Here is a 25,405-nt window from a genome sequence, read left to right as displayed (position 1 = left end):
TCACAGGGCTCAGGGAACAAGCCATTTTTGTGGCGGTGAATGAAATTAAGTGGGCTACGCTGTACCACTAATGAGTTCTTGCCGTGTATGTGTGTGTGCCAGATGTTAGAAGATCACAAATGAGGCCACCAGATTTTCCAGTTCCAGCTTCTGGCTGTTTCTGTTTTCTGCCATACCTTTGCTCCCAGCTCTAATCGGTGCCAGAAGCATTTTCTTAGAAAGAGCTGGGCTGCTGGACAGCTCTGTCCCTCTGTATCACAGGCTTTCCTAACTGAGACTTGAAAATTATTCAGGATCTCTCCTGTAAATATTTACATAGACATGGGATCATCACTGCTCTTAAAAAGTGGAGGAGGGGAAATGTCATACACAAGAGAAAGATTCAGAAAGACCTGGAAGGGAAAAGAAAATGACGACTCTGATTGCTTCTCCAGACTTTGTCACCTGGGACTGCTCCCGCAAGTGCTGTGTTCGCAGGAAGGTCCTGATCTGAAGCTTGATGACATCAGTGGAAAAATCCCTCTGGTACCAAAAAGCTTTGGATCAGAACTACTCTCTTTCCTGTTCGTATCTGAAAAAAATTTCTCTTCACCAGCTAGACCACTTGGTGTCTCTCTCCTGCTCCTTCTTCTTTATTATTTAAAGTTTACAGACAGATCTAGACAGGAAAGGGTAAGTACATTATTGGCAGGAACAGTGCCTGAAACAGGGGGAAGCAGCAGCAGATGCTGAGGAAACATGATTCTTTAGCCAGTCGGGCTCTCTTTTGATGTATTCAGACAATACTCCTTTCTCTCTTTCTGTGACAAAGGAATCAGCCTTAAGAGTTCTCACAGAAAGCATAACTTGGAGAAATGGTGGTGTTAGATGGCCAGTGCATGGGCCTGGGAATCAGGAAGCTGGAGTTTTGTGGCTTTGGGGAAGCCACAATACTCTCCTTGCTCAACTTTTCCATCATGGGAAAGGAAGAGTTCCCTTGTTTGCTTACTGCAGAAGGCTGTGGTGAAGATCCAGGACAGCTCTGGAAAACACCCTGGCAGTCTTCTATAATTAAGCAAAAAAAGCCATTGCAAAATAAACCAAAATCAACAAGTTTCTTCCAACTAAAAACTTCACAAGAATGAAGGCATATATTTATACCAAGAAAAACTTAAAGGACTGGCACTTTCTGTGTAAACCACTTAGGACAAGCTTCTTTCTGCATGTGCCTGGGCCCAGCACAATTGTGCAGACTGTAGAAATCGGGGCTATCCTTGGTCACGGCTCGCTGCCACCAGCCCCCACCGCCCTGCGGGTCTCTGTCCCTATAAAACAACAGGGAGGGAATGAAGTGCGATGAACCAGTGAAGAGCTTCGGTCGCGGTGGGAATCCCGTTTATGCCAGGGGGGCAGCCGTCTTTGCGGGAGAGCGGCACCTCCCGGGTGAAGTCCCCGGTGCCACCAAACCCAGAGGCCTGCCGGCTCCTGGCAGGGACAGCGCCATGGGGCGGGGCCCGCAGGGCCCTGCGGCCTGCGCCCCTCCCACCCCTCGGCTGCCCACCGAGCGGCCCTCACCCGCCGCTCCTCGTGACAGGGACCCCCGGGGCTGCTCCCCGCCACCCCTCTCTCCAGCAGAGTGAGGCCGCGGGGGCGAGGAGCGAGGCGGCCCCCGGGCCCCCGCCAGCCCGGGGGCGCGGGGTGGTGGAGGGGGCTCCCCCGCCGCAGAACTACAATTCCCGGCAGGCGGCGGGAAGGCGCGGAGGGGGAGGGTGGCACGCATGCGCACTGCGCCTCTCCAGCATGGCCACGGTTCTCTCACGGGCGCTGAAGCTGCCGGGTAAGGGGTCTGCATCTGTGAGAGAGAGGGAGGGAGGGCCGAGCCGAGGCGTCCGCGTCCTAGTCTGTGGCCGGTGGGGGGGAGGGCCGCGGTTGCCGTTGCCTGGGGGTGGTGGGGTGTTTTGCTATGGTGATGTGGCGATGTGGGGCGAGGTCCGGCCGCCCTGGGGGCTCAGGCGAGGAGTGGGGGAGAGCCGGCGGCTTCTGCTCGGGTGCCGTGCCGGTGGGAGGGCTGCAGGGGACAGGACTGTGCCTTGGGGCCCGAGGGTGTCGTGTGTGGTGGAGGGGGGCCTGGGCCTGGCCACGGCCCTGTGAGGACCGGGCCGGCGCGGGAGGAGGCGCCAGGTCCCGCACGCTGCGCAGGAGTGGGCAAGGGCTCAACACACCACCGCGAGAAAGCGTTATTCCCTCTCTGATCCACTCCTGCTGGGTTTTACCCCCAAATGTCAGGCCAGGAGTTCGGTAAGTGCCACTGCAATTACCCAGGTAAATGTTTAAAGTCTGCCTACCGCCCCTGCATACCTTCCAGCCAGAGATCTTCGAGGAGATGAAAGGATATTCAAGCATAAGGGACTATTGTGTCGGGGAACCAGATCTTTCAAAGATAAGGCAATGAGCAGCCATCCAACAACTGTTCTCTTCAGCGAGGAGATTAAAAGGGAGTGAAAATACATTGTGAAACCAGATCATGAGAGTGTGCTAGTTGCTGTTGGATGGACTGGACACAGTGCCAATGCACCTGGCTGTGTTAACCCAACGGGAAAGTGCCTCGTTGTGTTAAAGGAAAAGTTTTTTTCCTCGGGTTTGGTCCTAGGTTTCTTAAAGCACAGTCTCTAAGTCAAGGCCTTTGACATAAAAGTGTAATTTATTCTGTGTGTGGTGCACAAGTTTGGACAGCTCGCACTGGGTGTCTCTGGAGAGGGACCCTGATGAAAAAGCCCCTGGGAAATTATGCCCTTATAATCTGTGCACCAGCCCCTCACGTGCTCTTCGCACTCCTTGCACACACCTTTTGTTCCAGTAATAACATTTGGGTCTGGCATCTTCTTATTCCTTATTGGGTCCTTTCTCTTGTCTCTAGGCAGGTTCATTCTTTTCCTTTTTCTGCGGCTGTGGTTTAGGTTAGTGGCTATTATGTCTTCTTCTGTCTTAAACTGGTTCTGGGGTTTTCTGAGTTTTCTTATTCCTCCAATCAGCAGATAGGTCAACACTAAAGCTGTAAATTCTGCTTTATCAAGAATGGCTACTTTTTTGTGGTTAAACAACATCCTTAAAGCCTTTTAAAACATGTTAACAGCCTCTGTAATTTTATAAATATTCTTGTGCTCTTACAGCCTCACCACCATATCCCATTATTGCCATGTGCTGTTCACACCTTGTTTGGGTCTAGTCTGAATGCTCATATGGCTCAGCTCTGCTGCCTTCCACAGCAGTTGCCTCTCCTGACTGTGTCTACCTTTGAGACAGCCATGGGACGGAGACAGGGCCCAGTTGTGTGTTGCTGGGGGAGGGCTGCTCCCTGGCACCATGTATCACTATGGTCCTGCAGTGCCCCACTTTGTGAAGTTGTACGAAGTGGGCAGGTTATACTTTCCTCCTCCATCAGTCCATGAAGATCACCGTAACATCTTCAGGGCCCTTCCCAACAGGTTTTAGTAACCTGTACCAGAAGTCATTATTTTTTAGTTTATGTCATGTCTGTTAGATTTCATTCAAAGAAGTTTTGTTTGCAAATCAATTTATTCCTGGTTGTGTGTATATATGTTTGTCTAAATGGAAAGGAACACAGTTTACATGGAGTTTCTTTAGGAAAAGTGTGAACTTGTGGCTATGAATGTGTGTATTGGGCTGTGACCACTGGAGAACTGTACAGTAACAAGTACAGATCTTTTCTGGACCTCTGGAACCAGCATATTCTATTTGATAGCTGCTATTGGGACACACTGATTTGGAAAAAAGCACAGGCCTTGTAACCACACTTAGGAAAACTGTTCTTGCACCAGTCCTTAAATTGTATCTATCATGCCTTGTTTGTGTAGTTAATTCTTGAAAAATACAGCTTTCAACAGCAATGAGAAAGCAGAAAGCCTATCGCTGTAGCTGTTTGTTTTCTGCTGCATCTCATTAATTATGTCTATATGTGGTAACTTGTCTCCCCACAGACAGAGATATGTCTGCATGTTTTGCTAATTATCAGGCCTAGCATAAAGGACACAGCCAGCATGAAGATGAACCAATAACCAAATTGTATTTGATACAAAAGGGTCAGTACATGGGCGAGCACTGGGGGTACAAACAAGTCAGTCAGATTTTACATAATTGACATCAATCCCACTGACCCCAACACCACCACCACACAACCAACAATGGGTGGAATAAATGGTGAAATGCAGTCTCCCATAGAAGGGATGGGAAACAACTGAGTGAACAAACCAAACACATAAGACCAAGGAAGCCACATACTGAATCTCTACACAGCCCACATTTACAAAAGCCAGACCTGACTGGAGCCCAGTCCCAGGGAGGCAGGAGGTCCTTCCCCAACAGGGAACTCTGCACAGGGCATCCACCTCACAGACAGACACTGCCCCTGCCTGCAACTGGTCCCAGCTTTTATCCCTCAGTGGGACACCTGACCTTTGTTTACTTAATGCAGACACCTGGGGCTCCTTTACCCAATGGCTCTGTCTGCAAGGCCGGCACCACCCTGGAGGGAAGCCTGAAGGCAAACTCACCCCCCCTTTGTGAAGGGCTGTGGGAATCACCCATATGTCAACCTTAATTTGGGGCTTGGGGTTGAAACCCCAGCATTTCACTGCAGTGACTGGTGCCTGCCAACTGCCAGCTGGAAAAAAAAAAGAAAAATAAACAGAACATGAAGTGAGTACAAGAGATACTGGAACAAGTATGTTATAATTGGAATAACACACTGAAAATTGTACTCTTCTGAAGTCCAAGATCTGCTATTTTCACTCCAAAGTGAGTGCAAAGAAAAGCGTTTCCAGTAAGTCAAAACCAGAAAAAAAGATTACAAGGAATATCTTTCAAGCCATCGGCACTAGAAATAGTATTTCATTATGAGTGGGACCTGATTCCAACAGAGATCACCTCAGAGATGCCTCCTTTCCAGATCATGATCACATGATTCATCTTTTCTTCTTTTAGAGGTCATGTTCTTCACTGCAATAGCTGCAAGAGCTTCTTGTGCAAAAACTACTATTAGGCAAATACACAGGGGATTTTCAGAGTCATAATGTACCGTTTAAGAGTCCAACTGCCCTTGAAAGTTGATAAGTTTGGGGCATTTTTTCTCTTTTCTGCCTTTGAAAACCTCTTTCTTTGGTATTTGCCCTTTCTCCCAGTGGCTGCAAAAAAAAATCCAGGGCAGCATAACCATTAACTTAGCCACAGACCACAAGCAACAGTACCTCAGATTGTTTGTAACCACAGGCTGCTGACGGAACCTCTCTTTTATCACTGATGCCATGGAAAAAAATGGAATACAATTTAGAGCAGGTCAGAACAGAAGTAGTTTATTTACTATACCTGTTAGGAAAGAAAACAGAGCAGCAGGGACTGCTGATATGAACTCCGTCACTGTAAAGTGGATGCAAGATTTATATACACTGTTGTTATGCAGATAATGACAGATAACAAGATATGAGTTATACAGATTGTTACATACACAAGGCCACAGAACTGCTCAAGGTAGGTCTGGACTCTGTTTTCTTTAGTGCAGGGACTAATTTATCATGAAGATTAAGCAGTGATTATCATTTCAGGAGATAGGGTGAGAGTTTGACCAAGTGGCTGACTTGGTCTTAGCATTTCTACTTCCACAATGGAAAGCTGAAAACTGCGTGGGAGTATTGGATTTTCTGACAGTTGATCACTTGCAACAGAGGCAATTTTAGTTTTCTCTTGGTGGACAAACTGTCTTTCCCCAACCTAAGCCTTGTTGTTGACCAGAAGGGAAAGAATTTGACTGGTAGAGCACTTCTCAGTAAATCGTAATTCTCTAAATACTCTGAGATTATGCTCATTTTCACACATTCTTTACTGGTTTTTATTTCTCTCTATTCATGCTTTTCTGTGGAAAAATGTTTGGTAGTTATTAGTGAAAGCTACGTGTGGTATCCTTCCTTCCCACAGCAAGTGACCTAAAACTTAGATGAAGACTCATCTTCCTTCTGCTCTCTCTCCAGTCAGGTGAATCATATGTTATGTATTCTCTGCACCACAGAACAGTCTCAGGTGACTGGGCTGAGCACGTCCTCACCAGCCCTCCAGATGCATTCCCAAAACATCTGTAGATCAATTGTTAGGGCTCTCTCTGAACAGTGGGAGATGAGCGTTTGAATCCTTTGAGATTAGTTATGCAATTGGATTTCCCATGAGCTAGGTGAGTGCTCTAACACTCTTTGTTAAAGTCGTGTCTTCCCTCCTTTTGATTTTAAAAAAATATCAGCAGCACATTTTATGCCTGACTACTGAGTGGTTGCACATTGTGAGAGTGCCAACTAATATTTTGAGGAAAGATAGGGAGAAGGAGTGCCAGTTTCTGGTTCCTGATCAGGCTTAGACATGAAGTAAGACTGAGCAGCTAACTGCTTTATAGGTCTCCTATAACTCAATTGATCCTTTCCTATGTAGATCACCAAAAGATGTAAATCATTGCTGTGTCGTAGCTGTTTTCTAGCCTCTGATCAGTGGTTCTCAGCAGGAAAGGTGTTCCTGTTAGAGATCGTTGCCAACATCTCCATTCTTGCCAGTTCAGGGAGTGGGTGGGCCATAGTTTTGAGATTCTTTGTCTCCTAGAGATCCAGAACAAAACTTTTCCAGATAATGCTCATTCCTATCAATGCTTTTAGTTGCCCCAAGACAGGTTTCAGTCTTCTGTATTGACTGTCTGGATTTAAAATAATTAAACAAATCACAGAATATCCAAAGTGTAGGTATGCTGTTGAGTTGTTTTACTCAAAGCACACCAGTTTCCAAAACCAGGAGTTGTCTGGTTAACATAACTGTCCAACTTTGACTTCCCAGGCTAAATACCGTTTACTCTTGGGCCAGCAGCATTTGCTCTTAATATCACTCTGACCTGGCTTGAACTGGCACATCTGGATCTGTAGTGAGACGCTGCAAATACCCTGCCAGCAAGTTCTCTCTGGCATTTCTTGGTTTTGCTGAGTACTCTTTCAGCAACTTGTCAGCACAACCTAGTGTATAGAGAGATCTGGGAAATTCACACTGCACTGTCAGTGCAGTCTCTGAGCAGAGAGCTGTGTGTCACCGAGGTCAGTGGCCTTCTGTGCTGCTCACAGGATGGAGCCAAAGTTGTCAAGACTTCCTGCAGAACCCACACTTTGAACTCATGTTTAGAACAGGTCTATGTGAAACAATGTAGTGTCTCACAGGGATGCACAGGACCGTCCCATAGGAATGTAGTGGCTTTAGCTGGGTGCTCAACCTCCAGAAGGAACAGCTTTTTGGAGTGTGTATGTGCACCAGATTGTTTTGACTTGAATCTTTTGTAGAAGCTCCTAGTTCAAAAGGAAAGGGTCTTACTTAGGTCTCTGATATTGTTGGATATCTTTATTTCCTTCTGTTCAGTGTGGGTGGGTTGTCCTGGCTGCTCCACTTAGTGTGGGGCATTTGGCCTTTGGTGGAATTGAGAGTTTTTCTTAAAACCTAAAACTGACACTGAATACCATTTATAAGTGGTACAGGAAGGGGGAGTGAAGATCCTTTTGTGGGGCAAGAAATTAAATAGAAATGAGATGCATGTGCTGCAAAATATATTCTAGATGATGCAAAATAGATCTGTTGCACTAACTAGGTACTACGATATGTCTGTAACTTGAGTCTGCCTTTAACAGGAAAACCAGAAGTAAGGCATATTATCTTATGCAGGAAGAATAATCATGAAACACCCCTAAATTTCCGCTCTGTAAAGCCTTCTCATAATCTTAGTGTCTGAGAGTGGTTACAGCTTGTGTATTTTTGCTTATTATTTATGCCTTGCATGTATCACTTCAGACATCTTCAGTCACAAGTTAGTTCCTGTCTCCAGTCAGCTTTAGGCAAAGGGAAATGAGGCAGATATCTGGAAGCACAAAGTCCCACCTTGGAACAGGAGAGAGAGAGAAATAGACTGAGATCCTGCAATCATCAGAGCAGTGGCCATGGCTGCATGCCCAGCCTGGTGGTGCAGGGCAGCTCCCTGAGACGTGATCTTCCACTCGTAGCTCAGGGCAGTGAGTCTGCATGATCTTGGCTGCCCCCATAAACAGATGGCCCTGGCCTTATGCCAGTACGTACTACCGGGCTCTGCACCTGCCCTTGTCACACTCCCTGCGGCTGTCTAGGGCTTGGGGGAGAAGTTGTCCATGTGGCAGGCATCTGTGGGGGAGACGCCTAAAGCTGAGCTCCTTTCTTGTACCACCACCTGAAGGCATAAGTACTAAATTTTCTATCTTGGCAACACCAAGCGCAAGCTGTCAGCTCTGGTGACAGCAGGAACAGATCAGGAGCACTGTAGTTTCCTACTGCAGGGGCTGGATCACTCCTTGCAGTGCTGAGCCATGCAGAGAATGTGATGTCTCAGAGGGGCTGCCCTGATCCCTTCCAGAGACCAGCATGTTATTTTCTGAAAGGACAAAGTCACTTTGCCCTCATCTTCAGGGAGTTGCACTCCAGCACTGCAGAGAATCCATGCACTATCCCTTCTATCCCTCACAAAACAGGACAGCAGATGTGACACACTAGAAAGCAGCAGTGCTGCCTGGACCAGGCAGGAGAAGGAGGGAAAAAATGAGTTGCAGAGGGATGCCACCTCAGAGAACAAAGACTACAAGTGGGACGGGCTGTGTCAGGATTAGAGACTGGCAAATGCTAAGGGAGTTCAGAATCTGAAGTCAAGAGAGTGCTGCAGTTTAAGTATTCAGAGTCTGAAACATGACTTCATGTCAGTGTGTCTCATTACCAAACAGGAAACTATTAGAATTAAATCAGCCATGAATTCCATATATGTACACATACATGTGTGTATATTTATATTTATACTATATATACACCTTTATCTTGGGGAAGTAAACTGTTGGCATCTTTTCTCCTACAGCTGCTACTCTGAAACATGGATAGACCCTGGCTTTTTTCTCACATCTCTCCCTTGGATCTATGCAAAATCCAGACTACGCTGTCATCCCTTCTGTATCACTCTCCACTGCAGACTTTTCTCCACTGAGATCCTGCAAAAGTGAGGGACTCATATTTTATTGTCTCTCTCCATCTCTGTCCTCAGGAAAGAAGAGCCCGGACCTTGGGGAGTATGATCCCCTCACTCAGGCTGACAGTGATGAAAGTGAAGATGACCTGGTACTCAACATCCAGAAGAACGGGGGGGTCAAGAATGGGAAGAGCCCCCCTGAGGAGGTGCAGGACCCTGACTCTGATGTGGAGGTTGGGATGACAAAGCAGCACACGTCAGAGAGCGCACCTGAGGGTTATCCTGCAGAGACGGCTGGGAGTTTGGAGCAGAAGGCTGCTCCTTCCCTCATGCCATACCTGCGCACAGCGATCTTTTTGCTCACTGTGGTGATCTCGATGATTCTTGTGTTGGTGTGCGCATTTCTAATTCCCTGTCCCCCTAGAGACTTGCATAACACCTGGAACCGCAACCTAGGTCAGGGAGCAGGTGAGAAAGCCCCAGGAACAGCATCTGACATGGGGGAGGTGGCAGCTCCCAGGCTGGGCATCAGCGGGAGAGACCTATCTGGGAGAGCCAGGTCGGAGCAGAGGCCCTTCCTCACCATGGCAGATGCTCCGAGGTAATAGTCAGGCAGCTGTGTCCTGCTCACTCTTCAAGCTGAGGCCTGTGAGATCTGGCATCAGTAGGTAACAGTGCCACAAAATCTTGTTTCTGTCAACACCAAAAAACATTTTGACTCTTCTCCCATCCTGCCTTTTTTTGTCCGGATGGTGTGCTCTGTTCAGATGGAGATGGCTCAGCCCACTTTAAAACATAGCACTTCCCTCTCTACATCCTAGGTTTCACCAGCACCTCCACACTGAAGTGTGTGGGTGTGTTTGGGAGGAGAAGGGTAGAAATCTTTGTGTCTTCTGACTGGCTTAACTAACCTTATGTCTTTTGTCTTCTTGTCCTGCTTGAATCCATACATCAACATTCAGGATCTTTTGTCATTCTATACATTCTGCAGTAAAGTAATAGTGGTTTGTGAAATAATTTCTACCAGGTCTAGATATGTCTCTCCCTCCTTGCTTTCTGCTGCTGGCTTCCAAATCTAAGCCTTTCATAAGATATGTGGCTCCCACATCACATCAGAAAGTGAAGTGGTAAGCAGAAATCTTTTTCTGTTAGGTCCTCCATTTTTCCCTTTCCTTTCTGTGCCCCAGATGCTATATTTCTGTCTTTACATGAAATGAAAAATCTTGCCATGATGTGAGCTGCCTGGCATGGGTAGTTCCCTAGCAGACTCTGTGAGGCTTGGCTGTCCATGAGTCTCTTTTCTGAACCAGTCCTCCTCTCCCACTGTGGAGAATCGGCTGGATGGCCTTTTTGACAACAGTGCAGTAATTCTCTGTGACTATTTCAGGTGGTGTGTTATCCCCACTGGAGCTGTGTGATGTGAATGGTGATGGGCTCCCTGACATCATCATTGTCTTCACTGCCTTAATGAATGCTAGTGTTATGGGTAAGCACTGCAGTTCCTTTTCATTCCTCTTTCTGTATATGTCAGTACAGACCTTTGTATGTTTGTCTTATGCATGGGAAGAGTTCATGCCACTGTAAATCCACTGCATTGCTCTTTTTCAGAGTTCCTTAAAATGGCTGGTGTACTGTGCCTGTGCTTTGTCATGTTGCTTATAATTTTCACTGCAAGCCTGTGCTCCCATACCTGTTGGGTCAACATCATCTATTTCCCCTTATCTCATCTTGGGGCAAGTCCACTTCTTTGTACTGTATTTGTGCACATTTGGTTTGGGGGCACAGATAAAGCGATCAAAAAGCACTGCTCTATGAATAGCAATTGGAAATAAGGTGGGGGTTTTTCTCCCCTTGTTATCTCTCAGACCCATTTACAAAATTGCTCTGTCTAACTACCTCCATTTTACAGGCACAGAGATGGAAGCATGGAGAAGAGAAGGCTTGACAAAGGCCACAAATGAGATTCAGTGGTAGAGTCTTGACTCTTTTCTGATCTGTGGTTCAGTGTCCTGGTCATTAACAAGGGTAGTTGGTGACAGGAACAGTGATGGCAGAGCTGACTGTTGGAAGTGCTCTGGTTCTTCTGAACTAGCCAGTTGCTTGCCAACAGGGAGCATTATGGACTTTTCTCAAGCAGCTGTAGGTTGGTGTTGCTGGAAACACCCTCACCTTGCTGCCTTTTTCTCCAGGTCACTCCATATACTTGCCAGCCTCCAAATAGTTATTAATTCATGACTAATAGTCTGGCTGATGGTGGGGAAGCTGCTGTTTAGCAGGTATTACCCTGCTGCTTCCTTCTGTCTGCTTTTGCTTTCTCTGTTAACACTCACACCCCTCAGGTCACATAGCAGCAGCCTGCTGATACTGGCCACTGTTATACAGGGGCTGCCAAGTCTGGTGACATCCTGTTGCATTGGGCTTCTGAAGTCCCAGAGGTTCCCAGCTGCCTGCTGTACTGCATCTGCCTGGCATCACCTGAGATTATGTGAATCTGTTCAGTCTCAGAGTCGTATTCAGGGAGCAAGCATATATTGCACAGCCCGAAGAGAACTCTTGTGGGAGCAAAATGTCTTGGCTCTTCAAAGAGTAGGGCAATAAAAATAGAGGATGGGGAAAATGCTGCTTCTCCATAGCCAAAGGAAGGCCCTCGGTATTTCACAGCAAGTCTTACAGAAACCTACAAGTATAGAGAAAACTAGAGTAAGTTAAAAAATAAAGTGAGAGAGGGAGATACTGTTGCCATAACAGCTGCATCCAGTTTGTAGAGGTTGTTCTTGCGTTCTGTGTTTTGCTGTTACATTGTATTTATCTTTCATTGCAGACATATGTACACTTCCCAACATGCCCTGAATTAAACTAGTCGTACCTAGCTACATATCCTGGGCTATAGCTATGCTGGAAGACAAAAAGCAGACACTAAATAAGATGTAAGCCCATCACAATCCTAAACTTACATAGCTGGACATAAGCACTGCTTTGGCTTGTGCTCAGAGCATTCACACAGTGTCACGTAGAGATAAGCTTGAGATAGGTAATTGACGGAGGAAGCTATGACATTGTTAGCTGTTTCTTCAGCTTGTACACACAACAGCTGTGAGCTGCACTCAGGACTTAGTTGTTCGTGGTCCCTGCCAAGCCAATGAAGAGAACAACTTGGGCTGGGGCAACCTCTTAACATAAGCCAGATGATTTTCAGTTTGAGAAGAGAGTAAGTTTGATTTAGAGAGTGGACTCAGACTTGCTTTTAGCCAGTGGCCCAGATATGCCCTTTGTGTAGTCAGGTCATGTGTGTTGTTTTGCTAGTAAGGAGTCAGCTGGGACTGTTGTTATTTTGAAATATACAGGAGTTCATCTTAAATTGCAATATGAGCATACCAGGTAGAAATTACAGTAACCACAATTATGTCTGAGGACAGGCTGAGCTCACATTTGGAATCAGAGCCAAGAGTCAATTGAAACAGCATAAAATACTACATTTATTACAATTATTTTGTGCTAACTGGTGAGTTAGGAAAAGACCCCTGAATTACACCAATTGGTTCCATTCAATCTGTTTTTCACAATAATAAAACTCATTTGGAAAACAAAGGAAAAAGCTCTTAGATTGCCAGTCACTTTCTGCTGCTCCAGAATTACAAACAACCTGGGACTTTCACATGAGGTGACATCTTCCTTGGGAGTCACTTAAGGTTTCCCCTTGGTGGTAGCTGTTGTCATGAGGTAGAGAGAATCAGAAGGATCAATCTGGTTTGACAGCAGTACATTTCACATTAGGAAGTCAGCACAACTGTCCCCAGGATCTTGGTTCCTCTGTGCCCAGTTGCCCACATTTCTTCCTGTGAGCTCAGGTCCAACCTCCATTGGAGGATTGTCTGTGCTGTTGGCTGACGGCCCAGCTTGTCTGGAGATCACTGCTAGGCTTGGCAGGCAGAGGGACTCAGCCATGGGGTGGGATTTGACCCTTGCTTTCATGCAGCGTGGATGTGGCTGGCTTGAGCCACTTAGCTTCAGGAGCTTGAAGTCAAGCTCAAAGACCAAAGGCAGCATGGACATAGCCTCTGATGCCAAGGGATTTCACTCTCTCTTTCCTGTCTCTTCCAGGTGTCTCTAGGCCCTACGTAACTGTGGTGGCCCTTTCTGGTATGAATGGCAGCACTTTGTGGTCCATCCACCTTCCAGAGGAGACTCGGAGTGTGCAGTGCAAAGGACTGTCACTGGGGGCACCTGCAGAACCTGTCTGCCTTGTTACTGGAATATCAAAATTCCTCAGCCTTCTCAGTGCTTCCACAGGTAGAGTGAACTCCCAGCATACTAGAAATATGCTACTGCTCCTTTTTTTCTTTAAAAGAGTAATATGCATGAGTGGTTCAGTGCTGGCACTTCATGGTGGCTGTAACACTAGAGTTTCTAGTTACATGGGATAAGAGAATCAAAACCATTGCTGCTTTGTGGCAGCATCTTCATCCAGCCATCTCAGAACATTTCAAATGTAGCATCCCCATGGCATAAAGGATATGTAAGGTCTGTTCTCGTCAACATTGAGCTGTTAGTGTAACTCACCACCTACCTAACAGCACTGAAAAGCTGAACACCGTTCTTGGAGAAATTATATAAGGACATATACTACAGCCAGGAAAACTTCCAGAGAAATTAGGCCCATAGAAGAATTGATGAGATGTGTATGAATATTGCATTTTTAATCTCTTGATCATGTACACCTCCATTCACCGATTGCTGTTTGTTCTACCACATTAGTTCACTGGCAAAAATATTCATAGGTAGGTATATGGATGTTTTTAGAATCAGAACAGAGAATGGAGACATACAGGAAACCTTGGGTTTAAATGACAGATCCAGTCAATGAGCAGCAGAACTTACCTTTCAAATGCTTTTAGGGACCAGCTTACTTACACACTGTTTGCATGGTCAGGACCGTGGGCTGTCTCTTTAACAAGGAGTAGTAGTGTTAACGCGCACAAGTGTTTGCAGGTATTGCCTTTGGTTTACTTTGTCATGCAGAGGAAAATGGTATCCTACACAGCAGCAGCAGCAGCAAAGCATTTTTAAATTGATTGAAAAAGCAGAAGTGTTGACAAAAGAATAATGAAAAAGTAAAAGCATTGAACTTCATTTTGCCTTTTTTGGATGTTTATTTGCCAATTTGCAAATCAGTTTTTACTGAGTTTCTAGCTGGGTCAGTGCTGGACTGCTGAACCATTTGACATCACGTCTGCTAACATGCTTTCACCCTGAGGTGGAGTGAGCATGCCATGCTGGAGTGGCTATTTGCTGCTGGGAATTTAACTGAGACAAGATTTGCACTTTGAAAATCAGAATTGCCCATCTGTTCCCTTTCCTGGCATCTACCTACAGGCTTTAGTGCTGGCTGAGGAAAACAACTGCTGTCCTGCAGAGCAACACTTTTGTTTAGGTTCTCCTTCCAAGAGTGAACCTCTAATATTCTCTGCTATTTCAGGAATTGTTTTGGGCTTGGGTCTTCCTAGAGAGATGCTAAGAAGGAAGCACAGTAGGACTTGAGGCATGACGCAAAGACAATCTGAAGAAATGATGGGGAAGAACTGTGCTTCTCACTGCAGCTTGCCCTAGTTTGTAGGCTTCTCTTTCCTCTTCTCAGAGAACAGGGGATACAAACTCTCTTTAACCCTCCTTCAAGGTTTTGTGGAACCCTTGGTTCCCCAAGTGCTGCAAGTCTTTTTCATCCTGTTCTTCCTGCAGGCAAGACCATCTGGACACTGAACTCCATCCACCTTTCAAGTGGGATCCTGGCTGCACCGGCTGCAACTCTTCCAGATGTAGATGGAGATGGGATTAGGGATATTGTTGTTCTGGCTCTCGGAGAGACACAGGTACAGCATATCCCTGCTCAAGGTTTGAAAGAACCTTGACTATCTAGAGGAAGAACAGGGAGCATGATGTGGAAAGGCTGTAACAGGAGCTGCCAGAGCCCGTAATTTTCATTCCCTTAGATTTCCCTGAAACACAGCCTTTTTCTTTCAAAAGGTCAGAGCAGTTTGTTCAAGTAATAATGACACTACCTGCATTTCTTGTTAGCTGAGAATGAACAGAAGGGTCATTGTTTACCCCTGGCTGAGACTTGAGAATTACCTGTTTCTGTACAGTGAAGGCTTGGTTTGATGCGAGTGTTTAGCAGCCATGTAGGGAGCTATGTCGAGATAGATCTCTGGAGAAAGGACCACTCAGCTTATCCAAATGAAAGAAATACTTGTGTGATTAATTCAGATGCAGATTTCCTCTATGCTCATCCCACACCACAATTCTAGCATTAACGTTGTTAGACGAGTTCACATTTTTGAAGTCTCTTCCATCTTTGATGAATTTGCAGTCAAGACAAAAGCATGAATGTAAGATGCCCAGGAAGCCAGACTGATCAAAGAGAAAGGGATCACTAGCTAGACCTTGCTGTGGGAGGAAAGAGCAATGGAGCTTCGTGCTGTAGGGACTGGGGAAGAATCTGAGAGCACAAGTGCATGAAAGCACTGCTAAAAATCTCTACATCTCTCTCTTTGCAGCCTGATGTGTTTTTCATCTTGGTGTCAGGAAAGACTGGGACTGCTTTGGGTGGGCCTGTGAGATACAGCACCAGTGGAGAAGGGAAAGTGATTGGCCCCCAAGTCCACATCACCAGCCGAGGAGCCATCTACATCCTGTTTGGTTTTGGTAAGATGCATCTTGCCTCTCTGACACTTCACCTTACTGAAAACATTAATTTTACCTAAAATGGCCCAGAGCATCCCTGGGATATTTCTTCCTTGCCTTATGCTGTAAAAGCTAGGAGTAGGGGCATGGGAACAAGTCTCACTGCTGTGGTGTGGAAAAGAGCAGGAGTACCAATACCTGTCAGCCTGGAATACCTTGGAAATTTCCCAAAGGCACATCATGCCAGAGGAGTTCCAGCTCTGGGCATTTCTTTGCCTTCTACCACAACTGCAGTGGTCCCAAGGACCCTCAGTACTACGAGGGAGTTAACTTTTGCAGGCAGGACTCTTCATCTTTGCTCTTCCTGGCAGGTAATGTTCAAGCAGTTGCCCTGAGGGATATCTTTACCCAAGCCAGAAACCGGGACAGCTTTCCTGCAATGCTGCAGCAGGAGGAGCCAGAGTGGGAAAAGCGCAGATCTGTCAACCTGTCAGAGCTCATTGACATTTACAGGTATGAGATGAACTTGTCATCTTGCTTCCGCTGGTAGAGGAAGGGGAGGGTAGGCACCTCTTAGTGCTCCTAGAGATGGTCCATCCCTTCTACTTCAATACTGCCCCTCTTTTCTTTGTCTAGTTGTAACAGTACTCTGGGGAACCCATTGTTTCCTTCCTGTCCTGTGGTGGTCCTAGCAAAAGAAGTGCGGAGTATGATAAAAGGGAGTCCTTTGCTTCTCCTGTTCCTTGTTCCTTTCTTTCATCTGCTATATATACCTGGAGGAAAAAAAAAAAATGGTGTTCCCAGCTAATGGAGTCCCTTTGGGAAGCTCAGTCTGTGTACAGCATCGTGGGCCTGGATTTCTTACCTCCTTCTTCTTTACTGCCAAATTGTGGTCAAGTTCAACCTGGATAGGAATAAAGGGAGGGAACAAATATGAACTCTCAAACTCCATGCTTTTTATGGTAACTCAGGATGTTCAGAAGACACACACACACACACACCTGAATTTAGCCCACTTGACTGAGAAACCCCTAATGAAAGCTAAGGTTCAACACTAGGGAAAAGATGGGCTTCTCCAAGAATAGTTCAAGTCTTAGGTGGGATGAATTCCCATGTGAACAGGCAGCTGGTGCTGAGATGTACAGATACAAGCCTTGAAATCTCTCTGCTTTTCATTTGTCCCAGTGGGGGTGTTGACTTCCTGCAGACGATAAAGGCTCCTGACACGAACTGCAGCTACCTGCTCATCACGACCAAAGAGGGCTTGATCCTACTGCGGGGACAGGACCTGGAGCCCCGCTGGACCCTGGAATTGCAGAACATCAGCAGGTTACATACTGGGAACATTTTTATGTCCTATTTCTTCCTGTACAATTTTCTGCCTTTTACTTGGAAGTACATATGCTCCTTAGAAAGCAGTTGAATTCTCAAAGTCTGCAGAGATATCTAAGAACTGGAGGTGTGCAGATGCATCGCTGAGCAAGTGAGGAGGTCAGGGGGAGCAAGGAACAGAAGGCTGGAAACCCAAGCTGTGTGCTTGGGAGTGATCACAAATAAGGGGCTTGATTCACCAACGCTGATGTCAGGGGAATGTCATGGCATTGGAATTCAGGGGATTATTGGTGTGTGATTCAGCCCGTCAGCTGCTCAGGGCTGCTACTTGCCAGCTCAGTGGAGAGGAGTGGTTGTGTTAGGGATGTTAAGTATTTAGAGAAGGTTCCTGCGTATGGCCCACAGATCTTAACATTCCTTGAAAGTTGAAAGTGAACACTCAGATGGTAGTCAGCACACCATCTATACTAAATGTAATCCTTAAAATAATACTGCTCATCCTCTGATTTCACACATGGAAATTAAGTAATTTATCAGATCTCATGGGTTGATAATAACCAGCAATTCCAGCTTGCCCAGTATTAAGTATTTGCAAAGGGCAGTTGGGCACAGTTGAGGGAAATGATACGGAAAACAAATTGCTTGCTCTGCTACCAAGAGGAAAGAAAGCAGCTCTCAGCTCAGTGTTACCTGATTGTCAAGAGCACCTATAGGGAAAAGGCATTGGAACTTCATTAAGAAAAAAATGTGGTGTTCAGCTAAGTTTGATATTCAGATAATGTCCACATGCTTGAGGGCTGATGGATGACATAAGCAATGGCTTTAGGAATGGCTTATGGCGAGTTGGGCATGCTATGAGGAAAGGAGATGGACTAAAAGTGTTATGGGCCCAGAGTTTGTAGACTTCTGTATGTGTCTGGGGTCTAGTTTAAAGGGTAAGTGTGTACTGACTAAGCAAAGCCAGTTCATAGGTGCTGTAAAATCAGTTATAAAGAAGAAATTCCTGAATGAACCCGCTAATGAATTGAAAATTTCAGTGGGTTCAAATCAACAGGGTTAAAAACCATTTTACCTGTTCCATTCACAGAATCACAGTATGGTTGAGGCTGGAAGGTATCTCTGGAGATATCCTAGTCCAACCTAATTGCCCGGGTAGGCCTAGCTAGAGCAAGTTGCTCAGGGCTGTGTGCTGTCAGGTTTTAAGTATCTCCAAGGACAGAGACTTCACAACCTACCTCTCTGGGCAAGTAGTATTCTGGGTTGCTGCACTCCAGCCCTGTTTCTTCTGGTTCCATGACCTGGGACTGAGTACAATACATGTACAGGAGCTGCCAGATAGACACTGAAAAATAATGAAAGCAATTCTTGTTCAAGGCCACTGTGCTAAGTCCTGAACTGCCTGTTTTCTGGGAGTTAAGAAGGATGAAACCTGGTAGACTGAATATGTTGTGGACAAGCATTTATTTGTTTTTCAGGGGTTTTTTAGGACTTAGGAGTTGTTCTGCTTAAACAATGCAGGCTGGGGGACAAATTCAGCTCAGGGGTGTCACCATAGAGTCGAACAGACCGAAATTCAGTTCCTTACAGAGCCAGCTGAGAGCTCCCCTTTTCCTGGGTAAACCTGCCCCAAGCACACCACTCCAGCTCTTTAAGAACAGTCTCCAAGAAAAAAAAACTGTCTGGTGCAGATGTGCTGCATTTCCAGATAGCTTTTGATAAGATCCCTGGAAAACCATAAAGGAGAATCAATAGTCATAAAACAAGGGTGAAGTTCAGAGACCATGAAATTGAGTAAGCAGTTGAAAATTGTGTTGTAAAGGGATGCTTCAGATGAGAGAGGATTAATAACAGGTTGCCGTAGGGATTACTGTTAGACAGGAATAATTACTAGCCTTCTGGTTCATTTGAGAAAGCGCTCAGGGGATTTTTCAGTTGATTGGTAGAATCTGAAATACGTATGTCTATCTGCATTCAGTTTGTGGTATCTGCTGCTGACTATAACCCTTACAGGTTATGAGAAGAGTAACTGAATGAGAATGACTGTAACCCTTATGGGACATGAGAAGAGGCACCTTAGGAGAGGTTTTAAGTTTGTGCCCATAGGATAGGAATACCTACTACTTCCTTTTGCTACTGGAGAGCTTTCGGGATAAAAGAGTGTCCCATGATACTGCCTTGAAAACATTGCTTCTGGTTGCCAAAGGTGTATGAAAAGCAATTAATGTTGTTTGATGTAATAAGTATAAGTAGTCAAGCCACTACTCTACTGTGTCATTGCTGTTCAGGAGCCATTCTGGTATGCACATTTTAAAGGGGAAAAAAAGTGAAGAAAATGGCTGGAAAAAATGCCTTAGCATGGAAGATTTAAGTCAGTGGGTTTATATGAACAGAGAAGCCCGAGAGGTGAGTTCATAAGCCTGTGTAATTAATAGGAGCAAACAGGCATTTTAATCTTGCCGTAGCAAGAACAAGAGCCTTGGAGCGAAAGCCATTCCTGTTCAAGTAAATGAAAATGCAGGCATGTTTCTTTGGGTGAGATTAATCATTAGAACTGACTGTCATGAGAAGTGATGTATTCATCTTACCTTTGTATTTCCATAGCAAGCCTTATGGCTGGTAGATCTAGTCAGTCAGCCTACTGGGTTAATTGGGTAAAATACAGCAATCTGGCATAAACAGGAGGAGGGAGGACATATTCTGATGATCCCCTCTTGCCATAAAATCTCTGATTCTGTGAATTTTAAGGAATCGTTTGTGCTTATTTAGAACCTTGTGTCTAGCTGTGGTGAATTTAAGGAAGACAGAGATAAGACTCAGAAAACCAAAGGCAAGCAAGATGGTTAGAAAATAGTTATAATGAGGGATATTCAAGTAATAGTGTTATGTCACCTGGAAGGGAGAGGATGAAAGGGGACTTCACTTAAACTGTTGAAGGTTATAAAAAGGCTTTTAAAACCACCAGCAATAAGAAAACAAAGGATCATGGGCTGACGTTAATGGTGAGTATATAACGAGCCATTTCTCACAGCTAAGGCAGCCTGGGAAATACACTTTCAGCAGATCAAATCTGCCAATGCATTTTGAACAGGCTGGCTAACTTTTTATGACCGTAGCAAAACTGTACAGGTTCTTGTGCTAAGGGAAGAATAATATAGAGTCATGACACAGGGTGAAAAACAGATGTCTACACAGGCCAGCAAGGGATGCCCCATACACAGACAACTCTGAGGAATGGCTAACAAGCACCATGGCCTGCTTGATCATTTTTCACTTTTCTGATCCACCAACAGATGGTTACTGACAATCAGAACAGTTCTGAGTGGATGAAAGGTCTTACTCAGCATGGCAAATCCTGCCTTTTTAGGCAAGGTGGAGGATGAAAGCAACTGTGCTGCGTCCATCTGAAATCCCTGTTTTTCTGCCATGAGGCTGAGTGTTTCTTTTCCCAAATTTGCAGCCAGCCTGTACCAGGTTACTTCAGTGCTGACCAAACTCTGGACTTCATGCTGCAAGCACAGACCGGAGACGGGAACAAAAAGGTAAAATAACTGAAGACAAGGAGGGCGGTGGCAGCATAGGAGTGAAGGAGGTTGGGTAGAAAGGGGCAATTATTCCCTGCTCTTTGCTCTTCCCATTTCTGTGGCTGACCCTTATCACTGGGTGGGCACAGGCATGAAAGGGAACAACACAGGCCATGCCACTGCAAGGGGGCTTTCTGTATGTCCACCCCTGGACACCTGTTAATGCTAGATCTCTTCCCTGCCTTGAGGTGGTCGTGATAGATGGCAAATCTGGCCTCACTGTCTGGAACCAGGAACTCATGTGGCAGAAGCAACAACTCGATGCACTGTCAGTCATGACTTTGGACAAGAAGTCTGTTTTTCTCTTCTGGGCTGATGAAGCACAGCCTGTGTTACAAAGCTTGGTGAGCAAGCATCCTTTCTTCACTTTGAGGTTTCTCTGTGAGGCACATGCAGTCTCTGTCTTCTATTCCTCATGTAATTGAACTTTAAACCTGACATATAATAAGTATGTCAGGGACATCTTTTCCTCTTGCTTTGACACTCTGACTTCTCTGAAACTCAACACAGCAGTTTTGGTGTGCAAATTCTTCACCAGAAAGCTTTATTGACACAAAATTTGTGCCCATAAACTCAAAACTTTCTGCATTAATTTTTTTTTTTTTTTTCTGCAAAACTAAGATACTTTTCCTGCAGATTTGCTCCCAGCCCCAGAGCACTGCTTCTCTGCATGCAGGCATACAAGTCAGCATGGAGCCTCAAACTTGCAGACTGTAGCTTTGCCCATCAAGCTGGCTTTGACAGAACCAGATCTCAGTCTTACCTAACAGAAGTTGTGGAGTAAATCTGTTTTAGAAAAAAAACTTTGCAGGATTTTGTCTCTGTAAAACCACAGAGGTTTTGATTCTTTGATCCATGTAAAGTCAGCACAGTGTCAGAAAACTTCTTGGTTTTTTTGGCAAAGCTAGACTACTCTTTGCTAGCCAGCTGTAACATTGTCTGTCCTTTGTTCCAACAGCAACCTGATCCCAGACCTGAGCGCCCAGGACTGCACCACCTCTATCTCCTCCATCCTGTTTTTCCTGCAGTCCTTTTGGACCTCACCAATGCAACAGACAAAGTCATTGCTTCAGCAGGTGAGTACCAATGGAGGAGAAACTACCTAGGCTTAAGGAATATGAATGTAGAGGTAGCTATGGGAAACAGTAGTTGTGCCTTTAAAGATAGCACCTGAGGTCCACCACACATAGGACGAAAGTAGGATTCATCTTCTTCCTGAAAAAAGGTCCTGTCCAACCCCTACTTTGCAAATAAAAGACCTACCAAGTTTCTTGCACATGTTTAAGCAAGGAAAGGTCCAAGTTTAATTTCACACAGGTTTTACACCAGAGAGCATGTTTTACTGTCTGCTTTCCATGGAACTATTTATGGTTTAAGGTGGTACATGAAGAATCACTATGAAACTTTCCTCTGTCACCTCAGTTACACTTCTGCCTTTGTTGGCCATCTTCTCTTGCTCTCTGGGAGCTGTGCTGCTTCTTCTTTCCTTTTGAAAGGGAGAATCCAAAATATTTAAATTTGTGTTTTCATTGAAAAGTAGATCTGATTTAACATCTATAAAAGATTGTAGAGTGCCTGTTGGATTTCCTTGCTCTTTCTAAAGCAGTTCAACCAACATCCAGCCTATTGAGCATGGCAGGATGTGGAATAAAAGATCAGTGCATCCAGCACTGAGTCCAGTAGGCCAGGAAGCATAGAAAAGCTGCTACATAGTGATACATCTAATTGAGTTTGTATCAAAAACAGCTCATTCAAGAACAAATAGAATATAATTTTTAGAGGAGTTTGTTAGAAATTGGGATTTCTGAGGTCTGTACAGATCATCTTTCAGTGACTGGAGTGAACTGAGTTGCCCATGCTTTACCAGTTTTCCCTTCTATAGAGGTAAAACAATAGCTGCTAATAGGAGTTGGAAGAAAAGCTCTCTGAAAGTGAACTGCATTATTGAAATATGTGTATCTCCTATGTCAAGCTCAAAAACATCACCTGAAACCAAACCCTTTCATTTCTGATCTAAATTTATTTCCATGGAAAATTTTTAACTTAAAATAATTTTCCCTAATTAACTAAGGTACATGCAATTGTAAAGTCAGTCCAGTGGGTGTTTTGAGTAAAGACTGTAAGATTTCTTTTGGAAGAAACATGATCATTTACTCCTGACCCATATTTTCTTGTTACTTTCTGATGGACCAGTTGGAATTAACGATCTCCAGAAGGATGCATTTCACATCACTGTGACAACAACTTCAACCTCTGAAAAACAGCCAGGGTTTCTCTCAGTCAACAAGCTGGGCCTGAAGTGGGCCATGATGAGTCAAGGTCGAATGGTGTGGCTAAAGGACAGCACCACTCCCAAAATCAGCCGTGGAGAAATGAGGCGATTTCTTGCCCGGCTGAAATTTGTTGACTTTCCTCAGAAGGTGAGATTGTGCAGAAATCCCTAATGAAATCCATACCTTTGAAAACACTTGATCTCTTCCCTACAGTGAGCACTACACATTTAGGTGCTCTTTGGGATGCAAAGAGACTGGTGGGATGCGTAGTGACTGTTTACAAGATGACTGGATGCCCTTTTGGGCATAAACTGGACAGATTTGGGAGTTGGACAAGGAGGGGAGATCTTAGAAAGAGCCAGGGATGACGATCATAAGGGATTGAGAGACTTACAGAGGGAACAGAGAGGTGGGATAGAAATGACTTGTTTAACAAGGGCCTTCCACATAGTGGTGCCCATGTTCAGTTGCTGACCTGTGCATTGCCACTTTTCTCTACCAGACTGGATGATAATAGGTTTTGGCTTTAGTTTTTGTTTGCCTTTCCTTCTCCAGCTGTAGCCTGGTAGTTCCTCAGATTTTGGCTGAACCTGTGGCCTGTATGGGGAATACGGGAAGCTGCTCTGCGGATCTTCAGGAAGACTGCTGTGTAGAGGGAACAGGGCTAAAAGCACTTCCCCTTTCTTCAGCTCGCTGGGGAATGCTGCTGGAGGCAGGTTTGTTCTAGGCAGACCAGAGGAACCTTGTTCAGCATCCACCCCTCCATATGCTGTTCTTGCATGCTTCCTTCCAGGTAACACGGAAATGTGAATTTAGAATTTATACACATATATATATATATATACACACACACAGATATATATATATATATATGTATCACTTTATATGTATATTTTTTGTATGTTTAATTTATGAATGAGATTTAGGACACTCCTTTTTGTGTCCAAACAGTATTCCCAGGCAGTCAAACAAGCTATAGGCCTAGAGTGGGCCATAATGACTTAAGGCAAATGGTGTGGCTAAAGGATACGACCTGCTTTAATCTTTGTCTTTTTGGAGAGAAGCCTCTGGCTGGCTCCTGCAGGGCTAGTCTTCTTTACAACCTTCCCTGTGCTCTCAGCCCTCTTCTCCATTCTGTCCCCAAACTCTAGAACAAGAACAAACTAGTTCTCTAGCTGAATTACCTGATTGAGAGAAAAATGGTCCAACAGCACTTGCCAGCCTTTGCACTTGTATATTTCTTTCCCCATTCCCAGGTTCAGGACAGGTTCTTGTGGGTGATGTAGAAGCAAAAGTTTGACATCTTATTTCTGTCCATCCCTAAGCTTTCTGTGAACCCAAAGTGTCACTGTAACATCACACTGCAGTCCAATAGGCTGAGTCCCCCTCTGCAGATGCATTACAGCCCTTTTGGGATAGATTCTCAGCGGATCCCCACTAGCACTGTAAAAATCACACTAGATTCAGTCACAGCCAATCTGATTCTCACACCACTGCTTCAGCGTTTAGAGGCTCAGATCTTTGATTCTCTCAGAGGCTCAGTCTCCTGTGTTGTAGTTGCAGAGCATCTACATGAATGTTCCTGTGATAGGAATGACCACATAAAAAGCAACCACTTTGGTGCCCCAGCAGCTCCCCACAGTGCAGGGCAACAACATAGGAACTGTTTTCTCGGTATGCCTTCCTAGGTCTGACCATTGACATTAGGTAGAGTGAGATGAGAATTGCAAAGGACTCCTCTGTCCTCCTGGGCACGTGCCCTTCCAGCCTCTCCACACTTACCTGTAAGTGGCGAGGTGATGGCAGGACCTTGACCCTCCCTCCAGATGGGCACATCTACTATGGGTTTGCTGTCCTGGGCTCTTGACACCACTCCTTCTCCATCCCTGCATCTCAGTATAAAGTTTCCAGGACAGCCCTTCAGGATTAGCTGTGAGCCCCAAGGCTGGTCCTTGGGCCCTGCTCTCTTAATGTCAGAGCCTGTGAACAGTTTGTATATGTTTAAGGGTATTTTTGTGTAAATAGCTTTATATATATTAGCACAACTGTAGCAAGGGCTCTAGGCCTGGCATTTTTTCCTCCAAACAGGGGTTAGTGTTTATAATACATAGTTAATACAGCTGCATAATAGGGACTGAAAGTTTGAGGACCAGTAACATACGAGGATTAAACAGGAGTGCCTCTTCTTTCCTGTATCCCACCACCTTGCTGGAAAAGGTGGAGCAGCTGTTACTCAAAGTAGTTACTCTCCTGAGGTTCTTCCTGAGAGAACTGATAATTCAAGTGCAGTGATGTTAGCTCCTCCATAATGTGAATTCACCGTGCCCGCACACACACATCCCCACTGTGAATAAAGAGTCTGTCTGTATATTGTTGGGAAAATGTATTTGAACTGTGAACTGCAGTGGAGCAAATAAATACTGTGTACAGCATCATGTGTCATGTGAACCAGTGTTTCACCTTTGAGAGATTATGAGTTTGCTTGATTTGAGGATTGT

General features: G+C 45.2%; 1 protein-coding gene across 2 annotated transcripts; it reads left to right on the top strand.

Moving 5' to 3' along the window:
• Window positions 1-1,758: 1,758 nt before the first annotated feature.
• Window positions 1,759-25,339, top strand: FAM234B (family with sequence similarity 234 member B). Of its 2 annotated transcripts, XM_074902629.1 has the most exons (13): window positions 1,759-1,816; window positions 9,119-9,511; window positions 10,431-10,529; window positions 13,145-13,333; window positions 14,780-14,910; window positions 15,595-15,742; window positions 16,093-16,234; window positions 16,907-17,050; window positions 20,511-20,592; window positions 20,823-20,978; window positions 21,593-21,710; window positions 22,828-23,054; window positions 23,463-25,339. In XM_074902629.1, exons 1-13 carry the CDS (start codon window positions 1,780-1,782, stop codon window positions 23,466-23,468), a joined length of 1,872 nt encoding a protein of 623 aa, XP_074758730.1. In that variant the 5' UTR covers window positions 1,759-1,779; the 3' UTR covers window positions 23,469-25,339. The 2 variants fall into 2 exon arrangements, with proteins under 2 accessions (XP_074758730.1, XP_074758731.1); XM_074902630.1 differs by lacking the exon at window positions 20,823-20,978.
• Window positions 25,340-25,405: the final 66 nt, after the last annotated feature.

This window comes from Athene noctua, chromosome 3 (genome assembly GCF_965140245.1).
Source record: "Athene noctua chromosome 3, bAthNoc1.hap1.1, whole genome shotgun sequence".
Classification (NCBI taxonomy): Eukaryota; Metazoa; Chordata; class Aves; order Strigiformes; family Strigidae; genus Athene; species Athene noctua.
The sequence above is the reverse complement of the archived record's forward strand: the minus strand, read 5'-3'. Positions and strand labels throughout refer to the sequence as shown.

Coding starts and splice junctions, on each gene's coding strand:
- FAM234B (XM_074902629.1), top strand. CDS start 1,780: ATGGCCACGGTTCTCTCACGGGCGCTGAAGCTGCCGG. Junction 14,911..15,594: donor TGGCTCTCGGAGAGACACAG/GTACAGCATATC, acceptor CTCTCTTTGCAG/CCTGATGTGTTTTTCATCTT. Junction 17,051..20,510: donor GAATTGCAGAACATCAGCAG/GTTACATACTGG, acceptor CCAAATTTGCAG/CCAGCCTGTACCAGGTTACT.